Source organism: Schistocerca americana, chromosome 1, assembly GCF_021461395.2.
Source record: "Schistocerca americana isolate TAMUIC-IGC-003095 chromosome 1, iqSchAmer2.1, whole genome shotgun sequence".
Taxonomy (NCBI): Eukaryota; Metazoa; Arthropoda; class Insecta; order Orthoptera; family Acrididae; genus Schistocerca; species Schistocerca americana.
In genome coordinates this window covers 970,487,378-970,502,733 of record NC_060119.1, presented here as the reverse complement: position 1 = coordinate 970,502,733, position 15,356 = coordinate 970,487,378, and the positions used below count along the sequence as shown (strand labels likewise).

The 15,356-nt window shown below is 44.0% G+C and overlaps 1 protein-coding gene across 1 annotated transcript in view; it reads right to left on the bottom strand.

The window, feature by feature from the left end:
• The window catches only part of LOC124595630 (discoidin domain-containing receptor tyrosine kinase B-like), an 811,748-nt gene that overhangs the window by 15,146 nt on the left and 781,246 nt on the right, over positions 1 to 15,356 (bottom strand). Inside the window, exons 14-16 of the mRNA XM_047134455.1 lie at positions 14,090 to 14,127; positions 13,867 to 14,032; positions 8,571 to 8,680 (exon numbers count right to left, since the gene is read on the bottom strand). Coding sequence (XP_046990411.1) covers positions 8,571 to 8,680; positions 13,867 to 14,032; positions 14,090 to 14,127 — 314 coding nt within the window. The remainder of the gene's footprint in view (positions 1 to 8,570; positions 8,681 to 13,866; positions 14,033 to 14,089; positions 14,128 to 15,356) is intronic.

The following is a 15,356-nucleotide window of genomic DNA, read 5'->3' as shown; positions in this document are numbered from 1 at the left end:
TGAATTGAAATAATGTTGACTGAAGGGCTTATTCTGTGTGATGTCCTCCACCATGGAGCAACGATTAACTCTGAAGCATTTTGTGCTACCCGCAGTGAATTTAAGAATCGACTTCAGCGTGTTCGCCGTCACAAAAAGGCAAGCAAGCAAACATCTCATTCTCCATGATAACACAAGGCCACAAACCAGTCCGCGCATCCTAGAGGAGCTGACTAAACTTCATGATAGTGTTTCTCATGATCAAATGTACAGTCTGTGTCTCGCAGACTTCCTTCTCTTTGGCGCAAGGAATAAGTACGCCGGAATAAGTACGCCGATACATCAAGGTGGCGTCAGGTCTTCTCATTGAACGGAGATTATGTTGAAAACGCTCTTGCACCGAAAAGTTGCTGAATAGTACGGTGTATTGTACTCCTGACTCTAAAAAGCCCGCTTTCATAAAAAAAAGTGTTGCCTTACCGAACGCCCCTCTTACGTAAGAAGCACCATCCTTGTAAGCCACCCGTATCGCTCATTTTCGGGAGGGTCACAATGACAGACGAGTGCCTTAACATTGCACCTGTTGTCATTGAGGTTCTGATCAACTCCAGACCACTTATACAAGCTGACGGCGATCTCTACACTGCCTTCATTCGAACGCTTTTTCTTATTGGAAAAGAACTGAACGTAGTACCTAACTGTGCGTACCGCTATGACGACACAGGCCCAAGGAAGCAGTACCATTACCGACAGAAACTTACACATGACTTCTGGAAGCGATGGGAGATGAAATACCTTACATAACTGCCGTTTCCTTGAAGTTCACAAGAACAAAGGAACCACAGTGCCAAGATTAGCTCATATGTCTCTGTAACACGACGATATCCATTGCAGCCATATGTGGATATGAGCCCATGTTGAGCAAATGAGGACCAGATGGAAAAATATGTACCCCGTTGTGTATGCTCCTAATGGCAAAGCAGTTACACCCTCCATTCAGCTGGTAATCCTCTTAGAGAATGGAGAGGATATGGTGTACCTGATAATATCTGTGTTTAGTTTGTACTTATCTGACATTTTATTACGCTTTTGTATCCCCGCTCTTTGCCGTTAATAGAACGTAGCATTCAACGAAGTGTCAGCTGTTCTTAATGGACATTTGACTGTTTTATATACGCGATACCGCTACAGAACTCTTCGGATTAAAATCAGATGTACCTAGCCGTTATCTACCCCTACTCATTTACCAACCGGCACCATGTAACAGTTGAAAATGTGACAGGTCGTAACATTTTATTGCTAAAATTAACACGAACATCGAAGGGAGACTTCGCAAACGCTCTGAGAACCATTGACTCCTGTTCAGCCGTACGGCTCATAGTTCTCACATTCACTTAGCGGGTATTCACTTTGGGCAGACCCTGCACAATGTATCTGGTAAGCTTACGCCTGTGCCTATTCAGCGGCTCCAAGTGCGAAACAACATCACTCGACCTCATGTGAGAAATCATCAAGTTCTTGCTCGACTTTGGACAAAATATAGAAAAATTAGTCTCTTCCAATACAGGATATCATTCAGCAAGGTTATATAAAGCAGCTGAAAACTAGCCACTAGACCCGCTATCATCCTGTTATCCCGCGCTATCCATCCAGTGACTGAATAGCTATCGGAATATTCATCTTCACCCCAGCAGGTCCTTGCGAATGTAGAAGGCAACCATCTGTCATCTGGGCTTCAGTCATCCTCATGTCACATCCTGTAAACGGAACTGTGTCACACATGGAACAGGGAGTATATCTACTTCTGTCTACAGCTGAGCTTGGCGAGACACTCTCCAGGCTGTGACTGGAACGAGATGGCGCAGATAGCGCCCTAAGTAATTCAAGACTGTCCTTTAAGTGATTTCGCCAGCTCCTTATCACAACTACGAGTACTTCAAGCTGAGTATAAAGCAGCTGGTTGGTTGGAAAAACTGGACATCAATCTTTCATTATTATCTTTCGTTTATTTAAGTGGTTGTTTATAATTTCATTGTTTATGACTAAATGTACTGATATTTGTGACTGTACAAGAGCATCAAGTCGTGAATAAATTGCGTGGAAGCATAAGGTTGATAGTGGTAGGCAGGAGGTAATTAACCCTTCACTAACTCATTTACCCATTTATAAACAGAGGAACCACTACCTACGCATTCCTGTAAAACAGCGCGGTTTCTGGCCAAACATCTCTTCCGATATCAACCTCCTGAACATGAGCCATTTCAAGGGCTGAATCCATTAATTTTGGGTAATTATCCTCAAATCAAACTCTTACCACGGATGGCATTCTGGTTTCATCTTTGAGCTATCCAACAACGCGGTCTCTGTCAGCATTAACAACACCAACTCCAGGAAGACCCTTCCCACTGCGAGTGTGCTCCATGACGCTGAGCTTCTGTACGCCATTCGGTCCTGCCTCAGGTCCCTCCCGCCGCTTATTTCTTTTACACGTCGTCTTCTTCGCCATCAGTTCCAACCTCAGAAATCTCAGCAGTCCCTCCATCTTCAGTTCCTCCATCTTCAGTCCCTCCATTTCAAGTCCTGGAGCAATCCACTGATCCCAATCATAAATCCTTCTAAAACAAAATGCCTTGAAGTAGCTTTGACAGTCAATAAATATGGAATTTACAAACTACCTGAAAGAAAGACCACAAGAGAATAAATGTACTAACCCCTCGACCACCGGGATTACATTCCTCCACTATTTTCCATACCTACAAAATCTTAATCTTGCCTATCCTCATCTATCGGGTAACCTGTATGTCTGTTCTTGCAACGTTCTATTATTCCTCGCAAACCCCTCAGTTATGCTTCCTGCATATTTTCACCCTCTCCTACAAAAAATAATTTAGCAGTTAAGTTATACCTCTCCCATATAGAATACTTCTCCATTTCTCACGACCTCAAATTCAATCACACATAGTATGAGGCCGTATTGATAACAACATATCTTAGACTCTACGTGCACGTACATTCCATATATTCTCTTGCTATCGGAAATTTATATCACTTGTCCATTTTATCTCTTCTGTAAAATGTACCCCGTTTCTCCCTTTCTCTCTCCCAAACAAAGGATCCCATTAATTCCCCAATCTCTCTTTTCTATCTTCCAAGGCCCAGCTTTCATCCTAACAGTTTCTACCTCAAGTCACCTACCAACCAACCTCCCAGATTACCCCAATATCATCAGTATTCTGACTGGTTTGGTGCGACATAACACGTTCTCCTGTACCAGACACTACATGCACTCAAAGTTGTCAGTTACGTGTTGAATTTCTTTCAGTCGCTGTCTTCTCCTACAGTTTTCAATCCCCACTGATCCCTCTAGTATCATGTAAGATTCCGCTGACGTTTGAGTACATGTGATGTCATTGTGTGCTTTCTTCTTGTCAGTGCTTTCCATACGACTCTTTCTTAGCCGATTCGGCTGATAGCTTCCGCATGTCTCTTATTAAAAATACACTTAATTGTTAATACCCATCTACGAGTATATCTTCACATCTTAAACATCTCAATTCTGTTCCTTCCCGGTTTACTCTCGGTGCATTAAGAACCCTTATATAATGCTATGTTGCAAACGTGCATTCTCAGAAATTTCTTTCTTTTATGCTAAGTTAAATTCTTTTGGCGAGGAATGCCCTCTTTGCCTGTGCTAGTCTGACTTTTGCATCGTCCTTCCTTCACACGTCAGATGTTATTTTGCTTCCAAGGTACCGGAATGTCATCATTTTATCAAATTCATGGACACTACATCGAGGTGCCGGAAGTTATGAGATAGTGATATGCACATGTACAGATGGCGGTAGTATCGTGTACACAAGGTGTAAACGGCCAGTTCATTGGCGGAGCTATCATCTGCACACAGACGATTCATGTGAAAAGATATCCGACTTTATTATGGCCGCACAACGTCAATTAACAGAGTTGGAACGAGGAATGATAATTACAGCCAGACGCATGGGACATAACATTTCGGAAACCGTTAGCGAATTCATTCTTACGAGACCCACAGTGTCAACAGTGTGCCGAGAATCCCAGATTTCAGGCATTATCTCTTTGAACGGACAAAACAGTAACCGATGGCCTTCACTTGACGACCGAAGCACCTGCTTCTGCGTAGAGTTGCCAGTCCTAAGAGACAAGCAACATAGAGTGAAATAACCGCAGAACAAATGTCGAACGCACAACGAATCCATCCTTTGGGATAGTGCGGCGAGATATGGAGTGCATGGGCTACGGTAGCAGACGACCGACCCGAGTCCCTTGTGTCCCTTGGGTAAAAGGGGGTCCAACACAATGTTCGAAGGTGTCCCTTGACTCTATTCAGTGTCAATTTGATGTTATACATATCGCTGATCTCATTTCTAATACAGAGCATTAGTTTCGCCTTTCTTCAGCTTGTCCTCAATCTGCACTGAAGCGGTAATGAAATTGGCGTAGGCATGCGTATTCAAATAAAGAGATATATAAACAGGCAGAACGCGGAGCTGCGATCGGCAACGCGTATATAAGACAACCAGTGCCTGGCACAGTTGTTAGATCGCGTACTGTTGCTACAGTGACACGTTGCCAAGATTTAAGTGAGTTTGAACGTGATGTGATAGTCGGCGCAAGAGCGATGGACACAATTTCTCCGGGGTAGCGATGAAGTGGGGATTTTCCCATACGACCATTTCACGTGTGTACCGTAAATATCTGGAATCCGGTAAAACTTCAAATCTCCGACATCGCTGCGGCCAGATAAAGATCCTGCGAGAAAAGGACCAACGACGGCTGAAGAGAATCGTTCAATGCGACAGGAATGCAATCCTTCCGCAAATTTCTGCAGATTTCAGTGCTGGGCCATCAACAAGCATTAGCGCGCGAACTATTCAACTAAGCATCATCGATATGAGCTTTCGGGGCCGAAGGTCGGCTGATGTACCCTTTATGACTGAACGACTTTCAAACCGTATCGAGCGGATGGACGTGGAAGGGGAAGGAGACACCATCATGAATCCATGGATCCTGCATGTCAGCAGGGGATTGTTCAAGCTGGTGAAGTTATGTAATGGTGTGGAACGTGTGCACGTGGAGTGATGTTGGACCCCAGATACGTCTAGATACGACACTGACAGGTGATACGTATGTAAGCATCTTGTCTCATCACCTGCATCCATTCATATCCATCGTGCATTCCGACGGACATGGGTAATTCCAGCAGGTCACTGAGGCACCCCACACGTCCAGAACTGCTATAGAGTGGCCCCAGCAGCACTCTTCTGAGTTTAAATACGTACTTCCGCTGGTCACAGAACTCTCCAGACATGAACATTCTTCAGCATTTCTGGGATGCCTTGCAACGTGCAGTTCAGAAGAGATCTCCACCCCCTCGTACTGGTTGGTTGGTTGTTTCGGGGAAGGAGACCAGACAGCGAGGTCATCGGTCCCCCCTCGTACTCTCACGGATGTATGGACAGCCCTAAATCACTACTTCAGACACTAGTCGAGTGCATGCCTCGTCGTATTGCGGCACTTCTGCGTGCTCGCGGCGGCCCTACACGATGTTAGGCACGTGTACCGGTTTCTTTGGCTCTTCAGTGTATATTGTGGACTTATTCGTATACTATTTGCGTCCTAGTGAGGTGAAAGCCGGCAACACTGTCTGAGGTCATTTTTATTGTTCATCCGTTCTCATCCTTCCTTTACCGAGTTCTAAATACTGCACACCACCCGCCTTTCCCTATGATTTACTCATATTATATTATTCCGGAAGTCTTATGTTTTGTCTCGAGTCTCATCAATTCTGCACACCAACCTGCATAGATTTTCAGCAAATGCTCTTTCCCAACGATTTTAGAAGTTCCGAAGGTATGTTTTCTATTTCTTCCACGTTATTTGGTATCAGGCCTTCGAAAACTCTGTTAAATTCTAATACTGAATACCTTCGGTCTCCAATTTCTTCTTCCATTACGTGTTCATGCAAGTCCTCCACGTGGTATCCGCTGTCTGCGTTATCGTCCTTACTTTTTTTTCCCCCCGAAAGCTGTTTTGACTTTTCTGTACAATGACCTCGGAAGGTAATTTATTTTCAGTTTCTTGGTTTTCTTACTGCAGATTTTGCGCCTGGGGTATCTCGCACTTCCTGTTTAAGTGACTTAAATTGATGTATCCGTCTGTTTTCCTAAATATTTTTCGTTGATCAGTCGAAGAATATTTTCTGTTACCCACTGCTTCGTCACAGTTACGTTCCCTGTACCTATAAACCTACAAAGTCACCCTCTTTCCCCTAATTTAACGGTTAGCAATTTCGATGCTTATCAACTAATGCAGTACCGCACAGAGCAACTCTTAACATCGTGACTGTTTCAGGATCACCTCTTTTGAAAGACCACAACTGTGTATGATCCTGTTCATAAATCGGCAATGAATACCATTATAATAAGAATTAGCTTGAATCTTTTATTCTTTTATATATTTTATGTTATCACTAAACAGTGCAATGTAGTGTGGCTTTCAACCGACCTCATCCCGCTAAGGGAATAGTGCAGTTATAGTGTGATATAGAAACTAGGGTATTCAACGTTCTTCAGTCGCGTCTAGGTGTCACTTAGCAGTCCAACTGTATTGGGGGGGTCCAATCGTAAATTATAGACATATCTTCAAAAGTGATCAGATGGTTCAATAATACGTATTGTGTTATTCAGAGATGTAGGTGCAGCCTCATAGGTTTTTGAAATTCCTCATGAGCTGTATAATCGAAAGTAGATTATACACAAATACCACAAAGCTCTCTCGAAACCTTTTCTACTCTTTAAATCGTCTTAAAAGTGATGAATGGTTTCAATGGGTCTTGCATGTAAGTTTTTACTAATATCCGTAACTACCCCACTTAATGACATATTACAACTTAATTTACAAAAAAAAAATGCAGAAATATTAACGTCACGCCAAAAATTGTGGTAGGTGGTTCCCAGTAAGTGTCGTATTCAGACGTCGGTGAGCTAAGGAAGACGTATCAAGTTTTCTCAACTTTCGACAACGCCATCAGTTTATCGATCATATTAATTTCTGTGAAATATTGAAAATAATTTTTTATTTATATATTTCATGTGAACAAAGTCATATTTAAATAATTCCATTATTTACGATTTGTATAGCTGTAATCCACAATATGAAGTTGATATTGCTGCTATAAACGTTGCCTGACAAGAAAGTGGAACAACCAGAGGGGAGAAGGAAACGAAATGAAATACCACCGTCTGGGAGGACATATGATAACATTTCAGTGGTCAGAAAATCGAGTCAAATTTACAAGCGATTTTGCCGTATGAGCCCTTTTAACAGTATGAGCTTGCACCTCCTCTGACCTACATGCTGCAACTGAATCGGTTGGGAAGCGTGTCAAAGATGCTGCATCATCTCCTGACAAATTCTACGCTCGAGCTGGTCTCACACACGATCTATCGAAAACAGCTGTGGAGATCTTGCTGGCTACGGGAGTAGGCCAACATCAACGAGACAGTTCACAGAATAACGTGCCACGTGCAGGCAAGCGCTCTCCTGCCAGAAAGTGGCATGAGAGATAATACATGAGGACGCTGGATGTCTGTGACGTATCATTCAGCCGTCCGAGCTCCGTCAGTCACTACCAACCGTTAACTGAAGTCACATCCTACGGCTCCTCACACAGGAGTAACGCCGCTCTGCCTTTCCAAAACACTGGAATAGTTAGACCTCTCTGCAGATAGACACCATATTCACCGACGTTAGTTGTCCGGCGTAGTGCAATTGCAGATTCAACGCTGAACACAATGCGACGCCATTCATTACGAGTCCTCTGGCTCACATACCACTCCAAACGCAGCCATTTCGTGTAGTGATGTCAACGGGAGCCAACGAATGGGAGGGTAATTCCCTATTCCGGCTGCTGCCAGCTTGCTGTCAATAGCGTGGGATGACACAAAATGTTGAAGGAATCCTTTAGTTGTTTTCGGATGGAAGGCGCAGTCGTGAAAGATGTGAAGGGGTCGCGATGTGCTTGGTGCATAATGTGGCGATCCTCCTTCCAGGTGGTCAGATAATGTTCGATTAGAACCTTGACAAACATGCCTGCCCTCACTTTCTAATTAGTCCAACGTAGGATAATTGTCACATCCAAATGTAGCACATATCCGGAAGCCGCATAATTCCATCATCCGTCCCGATAAAGATCCACGATGAGCACCAGTTCAGACTCTTATCGGGTGCCGAAAACGCAGTCTCACATTAGAACGCGACTTCTCCATGTCCTTCACAGTGATCACGCTTGTCATGACGTCGCCGGTGCCCTTATATACCCTACCAGGCCTGCTTACAACAAACATGAATAACAGTAATGCACTCTAGTGGCCATTCTTTCTGCCATAGAGAATTGCTACTCCTACTCTTCACGTACCAGACGACGATTTGTACGTGTCAGAAGCTACATTGACATCCTGCATGTCTCGTGGTTACTTCACTGTTTCTGTGAGGCGGTATATTTGTAAATAAAATAGTCTAAATAGCGCTGCTTAACAGCTGGTTTGTAGTACCTTACAGCTTCCGAAGCATTCGGACGAAGGAATTTCACAGCCACAAGTTTGCACGTGCAGAGATTCTTGTCGAGAACTTCTGGAAACTGCTTCACTTCGCATAAGTGCACCTGCAACAGACAAAACGTTTCAATGAACCATTAATCTTTAATTCAGACAATTAACTACAGATTCCATTGATTGGAATACTGAAGGGTCATTCACATATAGACTTCATAAACGAAGCTGCAGTGCCATTCTCTTTGTTGCACTTATTCTTTCACAAAGATAACTGTTAAGAATTACTGAATAGAAAAACCAGTCATTAATTTAGGATAAAAGTTTTCAACTAATTATGTGTTGATAAACTCGTAAAATTTTATGATGTAATATTTTTGTCATATATTACGCTTTTTCGGCAACAAAAAGTCTAAACAGGGCGTTACTTGAGTTACCAGTCTGTCTTAATATTGCTGACAGTTAATTTGAATATGAACAAGGTACGAGTTCAGCTCATCATTGATCTTAAAGACGTATCATGATAAGATGTGCCCGTAGGAGTAAATCACCAAGAAGTAAAAGATTTTACACCTCTAATACAATTATTGTGAATTTCTATGCCGTTGTGCCTCTGTATGCATGAATTATCTAGAAATGTAGGAAATACGTGGTATCCTGTGAAACTGAGAAGATGTTGTTTCGCTGAAGAACGTGTAATATAATCCTTTCGCTGATGTCATGCGATTTGTTACAACCACCGTCCGCCATTCTCAACTATCCCTGATTGTTGGTACAGGTGGTCTCCTGGTCTTGGTTTAGCTGTGATTGTTGAAACTCCCCATCGCTCCACCCTCAGATTTAGTGGTAAGACGGCCCAATGGACTGACCGTCAATAACTCATTACATACCAAGCATGAAAACAGGAAGGTGTACTGAACTGTGAAGAAAAGCAAAGTAGAAACAGTGGACAGTCCAAGAACTACAAGTACATTAAAGAGCAGCATGCAATAGCATCAGCGTCGCGGGTGAGTGGTCATGATGTTGGATTGTTTTGCGAGCGAACCATTATCGAAACTCACTCTTAGTAAGACTAAACTAACTTCGCCACTCTTAACTACCGATACGAGTAGTTATTTTATGGACTACTCTTCTCTTTTGTGAAAAGAAGCGATAGAATATGGCCAAATACACTTAGGGAAAACTGACACTCAGTTCAGACAGCGTCCAGTGTTCTTCTGAGAAAACTCTTCACTTCGTTGAGAGTAGTAAGTGTTCCAAATCAGGTTAAATACAGTTATGCGATAATGAACCACTGAAACTGCTAGAAAAAAATTATCCCTTGCTTCTAACATTATTTACATTGAAGGCAAGCTGCTTTGATTTCTAATGATCTCAACGTTCTATCATTATATTTAAAATCTCTTAAGCCTCATCCTCTACCCGTCGCATATCATATCTGTCAACCGCCTTTATGTATTGCTAGTCCGTTTCTCAAGTCATCACCTCCACTAAGATTTCTAGCATTTCACCTGAAATCTTATGCGTCCGCGAAACCTGTACATCGGAATTCTATAGATCATATCTCTACACTGACAGTGGACCACTAATGCTTCTTCCAGCTTAATAAAACTTCTATTGCCCCCTCCACACAGCCGACCAGTGTGGCCGAGCGGTTGATGAAGCTTCATTCTGGAACCATGCGACAGCTACGGTCGCAGGTTCGAATCCTGCCTTGGGCATGGGTGTGTGTTATGTCCTTAGGTTATTTAGGTTTAAGTAGTTCAAAGTTTTAGGGGACTGATGAGCTCAGATGTTAAGTCCCATAGTGCTCAGAGCCATTTGAACCATTTTGCCATTGGGAAACTCCTGCTCAATGCAGGAAACTATTCTTCCTACAGGTTACGAGTATAAGCCCTACCTCCTTACTCCTCTTGTCAACGCTCTGTTACCCAAATACCTATCACCCACTTCATAAAATACACGCCCCATATTACTGGGTGCGTTGCTTGAAGGGTGCTGATCTTGCTACAAACAGGCTAGCTCGAAGGCGTGGGAGTCAAATGACAAACACGATTTACGGTTTCATTAAATGAAATCCTCAGCCAATATTCCTTAAATATCTGTGAAAGTGGACTGTTATAACGGAAACATCACCTCAGTAGATAAGCAAGCTGAACGATTTACCCGAAGATTTTTGGAAGTAACCCACACTGAAATTCCCGTAAAGAGTCTTACTAAAATGTTAGTGATCCTGAATCAGATCGGCAGCATGCGTTCGTTGTTCAGGAACGCACTTCCGAAATTATTCTGTGTGTTTACTTGGAAATAGTTCCTTCAGTAGCAGGGCGTAGAATAAAACTGCCGTTGAACATGTTTTTGGCTCGTTTATTGATAGTGTTCCCAAATTTTCTTATTCGTGGAAAGGCTTTGAAAGACGTTGCTGCTTGGCAATCTTCAAGTCTTTTACAGTACGCTACGTGAAAGCTGCTACTTAATACTTCATTTCAAATAATTTTATCATGATTTGTAGCATTACAGGCAGCCTGTTTTGTGCATTTGACGAATTAGTGTGCCGCTCTCAAAATGTGGTGCATGTTCGATGAAGATAGTCCACACAAAATGGTTTCAACCACGCTCCGTTGACATATGTACCCTGCTGGCCATCGGAACTGCAATATTCAGGAGACAGAGTGCAGCAATCGGCAAACTGGCACAAATGAAACTGAATATCCTAGTGAGTTGTATTTAAGTGCAAACACACTACGTTGACTGAACGCCATCTACAGTCAATACATAAGGAAGGATTACGCAGCCAGAAATCATTTCTGAATGTTTGTTAATTGAGAACACACCGTTTTATGCTTCTGGTAAGGAGCAGGAACATCTACTAACATGTGTAACGAGTTTTGCCACAGGACCGCGCTTTATCGTTCCGTGATACTGCTGCACAAGTTGGTCGGGATCCCGTGACGGTCATGTGGTTATCTAATCTGTCGGTTCAGGAGTGTCATACACAATGCCATGCAAGATTTCAATGGTCCCACTCCGCTAGCTCCTAAGAGGAGAGACATATTGTCCACCAAGCCGTGCAGGAGATGAACGAATGTTCCGAGAGTACACAAATCAAGGTATTAGCACAGTAGCTAATTTTGACAGCACACGTTATACAACGCTGGATACAAAAATTCAACAGTCTTAAGGATTCTGTTCAGTGGCATCACGGCAGAATATGTGCATAATGAGGGGTTGCATTGTTAGTGTTTCAAGTGTAACGGTCATCGAGGATCAGATGGCGCTCAGGCGAAGTGTCTGTGCGCCCTCTGTTTTGACGCTGCAGGCAGTAAATGTGCTAAGAGGTGAGCAGTTTTGCAACATTCATTCTAAGCTACAGCCATGCACCACCGACGAGTACGCACTCGTCTTGAATAGCTTAAGCCATCTGAATGGGGTAGACTGTGGAGCTGCGAGAAGATGGATGGACCTATCGACGAATTGCTGTACATGTTGTGTAACAGGCATCGGTGGTGTGTTAGAAGTTTCAGCTGTGGTCTGTGGAACATTCTCGCACCTATAGACCAGGTTCTGGACATTCGCGTAGTACACGCGCACGTCACGATCGAAGCGCTGGGGAGCAGCAGTAGCTGACCGAATACCATCAAGGGACGAAATCTGCGCCCACATGTATCACCTTCGGTGTCATCAAGGACCATTAGAACCGTCTGCTTGCCACAGGACTAAGAACACATACGCATCTGGCCAGGTTACTCATGACAGCATAACAGTGAGACAACCATGGCTACTCTGGTATCAAGAAACAGTTGACTGGAAAATGAAACGGTGCTCTGTTGACTTCAAGTACGATAGTAGGTTCTGTTCGTTATGTGAGTGATGAGTGTTACACTGGTATAGCGTAGACCCTGTGACCTACCTTTTTCAGAGTGCAATCACCCATAACAAACAAGTCTCAACCCATTCTTCATTGACCGGCGAAGGGGGGATGCAGATCGCCGCCACGGTGTTTCTGCAGCGTAAAGTAACCAGTGGTCACTACTTTGATATGCTATCACCGTGTCACAGCAATTTCTTAGACAGATAGATGATGTGGTTTATCAGCTGGACAATGAACTCCACAAACGAGTGCTGTGAGGCAACGTGCTCTTTGTGGTGTACACAGGACCGGCTCCAGAACTTTGTGTCCCCCGCTTCTCCCTTTCCCCTCGTACATTTTCACCCGTGTCAGTTTTCGCTACTTATTGTAACACGCACGGCACACTAATCTTGCACTTTTACGTCCATGGCACCCCCCTCAGCTTGCCGCCACAAGCGGCCGCTACTAACTGTGTTCTGCCCTGTATAGATATGTTACAGTTGTGGCGCCTCCGCTGCTCCTCTCAGCTTTTGTCGCTTGGGCGTTAAACCAGTCCTTGCTGTATATCATCTGCCTCGGCCAGCGACGTCAGCAGATCTTTACCCAGTTGGACACGTATCGAGCTGGATGAAGTGGGTACTCGTCCTCCAGGGCTGCAAAAACCATTACCAAATTGCTAGGACACGTGCATGACCTGACGTCTGGCATGCGAGAATACATGCCTGACTTGTTGTCACGGAGCGTACTCTGTAGACTGATGCTAAATTTTGCACAACGTTTACTGTTACATGTGGGTCTCTTTTGGTCTGAATTCACTGTCATACACTCATATAATGATAAACTACCTGTCAGCTCACCTGTCAATAAAATTACGTTGTTCTTGAGGGTGTTGCAGTTTTTTTGGCAAGTGTATTCTTTACATATTTGAACAGGTAGATGCGACCTATCTTCGACCTATCTGTGGAGTTGTCAGCAAGATAACGCAAGACACCACGTTTGCTGTACAGTCCTGATCCACCCCAGAGGTTTCTCGACTGTTATCCTGGCCAGCAAGTCCACCAAATTTCTCAAGCGTTGAAAACATCTGGCCACGTGTTACCGAGAGGCTGACACACCACCACAAGCCTGCCACTTAGATTAAATATCTCTTGCATTAAGCGGAAGCGGGATGGAATGACGTATTTGTATGTGTCATTCACTCTCACTTCGACTCGATGTACTACATTTCGCGCTCTGTTTATCTGGTAACCACTCTCAAATTAAATCATGTCTGCTTCCTCCTATCCTGTAAACATACAATGACTAACTTCGTAAGTAAAATCTGTCATTCGTTGCCTTTTCCGGTGTTGCAGTTTTAATGCCCAGGAGAGAGATGCAGCCAATGAGCGCGCCTGCTCAGGGAATTGCAGCAGTGCCTGTGACGTTGGTGTCACACTGCACGCTACTCACGTCCCCGAAGTGACCGACGCCGAGCATCTCGACGACGCGCAGGTGTTCCCTGGGGAACAGTGGCAGCGGCTGCGCGCCCGCCGCAGCGTCCTCCTCCTCGTCGCCGTCGCCGTCTGCGGCCTCGTCCTCGGTGGCCGTGGTCAGCTCGTCCAGGCCCGCCGAGTCGCTGCCCGTGGCGGCGCCGTCGTACGGCGACCCGGGCGCCAGCGGCGGCAGGGGCGGCAGCGGGGGCGGCACCGGCGGCGGCGAAGACTCCCCGCCCTGCAACCGCCGACACTCACCGTCTCTAGCTGTCTCTCGCAGCCCGCACGCCGAGACGAGCAAGGAACATCGGAGGACAGAAGCTAATTACACAAGCTGCGACATCGTCGTGAAAACACAGTGACCCGTATATGTGGTAAGTTTCCTTTAATTTATGTCTGTGGTCACAAAACACAAACACCATGTGGCTACTGTACGGCAGCTTGTTTTAAACAGTAGTACCACTGACAACATGACTCGTGCATGTGATATTATTTATATGTGTTTGACGATGCTGGTACTGATTCCGCATTTAACATTTGACGATGCCACTATGGCTCCAGTACATTAGGACTTTGTTATTATGAAACAGGTATGCCTCTTCATATTTAAGGCGCACAAATGTAAATTTTGTCAGTACTACTTTTCATTATGGTCTATGTATTGTTCTTAAGCTGTATACAGTTTGCGAGTGTATTTATGTTTTTCCTATTTTTGCTGCTGATCTGATGATGGTCATTAAAGACCGAAACCGGTAATCTGTTAACAAAAAGTTTGTGAACATAGACGTAAATTAAAGGACACTTATAACAAGCTAATTACTTGTGTACATTACTGCAGTAATCGTATTAACCCTTAACTACATTTGTGGGGTGAATTATTACCACCCCCCTCCTCCCCCGTCACTCTTTTGTTTACAGTTCCGTTCTTACTGCAACTTTGCCACTGCTCTTCTATGTAATCTTGTGCCGGCTGTGCTTTTGCACTGTGCAGACGTGTGCTAAGCAATGACCATCGTTTCCGTGGGTTCTTACCAGTTTGGGTCAAAATCTACCCCACTAACTTTTAAACATTATCTTTCACATTTGTCATGACAAATTTCAGACAGAATGGAGCGACGTTTGAACGTTGATCAAATTTTGGAGGTACTTGTAGCTGGTTAAGACTCTAACTCATTGGATACACTAGCTACTTTTCATTGCAACCGATTTAATGGCAATGACAGTGAAACAGAAGACAATGAAGAGACACAGTAAGAGAAAGTTCTTGAAGAAAACCAAGATACACTAAGAGAATTGGAATATTTTTGTGGAAGAACGCGTTACAAATATGAATCGCAAGATGGTGCATTGAGATTTTATAAAACAAATTGGCATGGCATTGATCATACCGGAAAAAATGAATTCTTCAGATTTTTCCAAAGAGTTATAAACTGCAATGAACGAAGTTCGCCGGCCGTTGTGACCGAG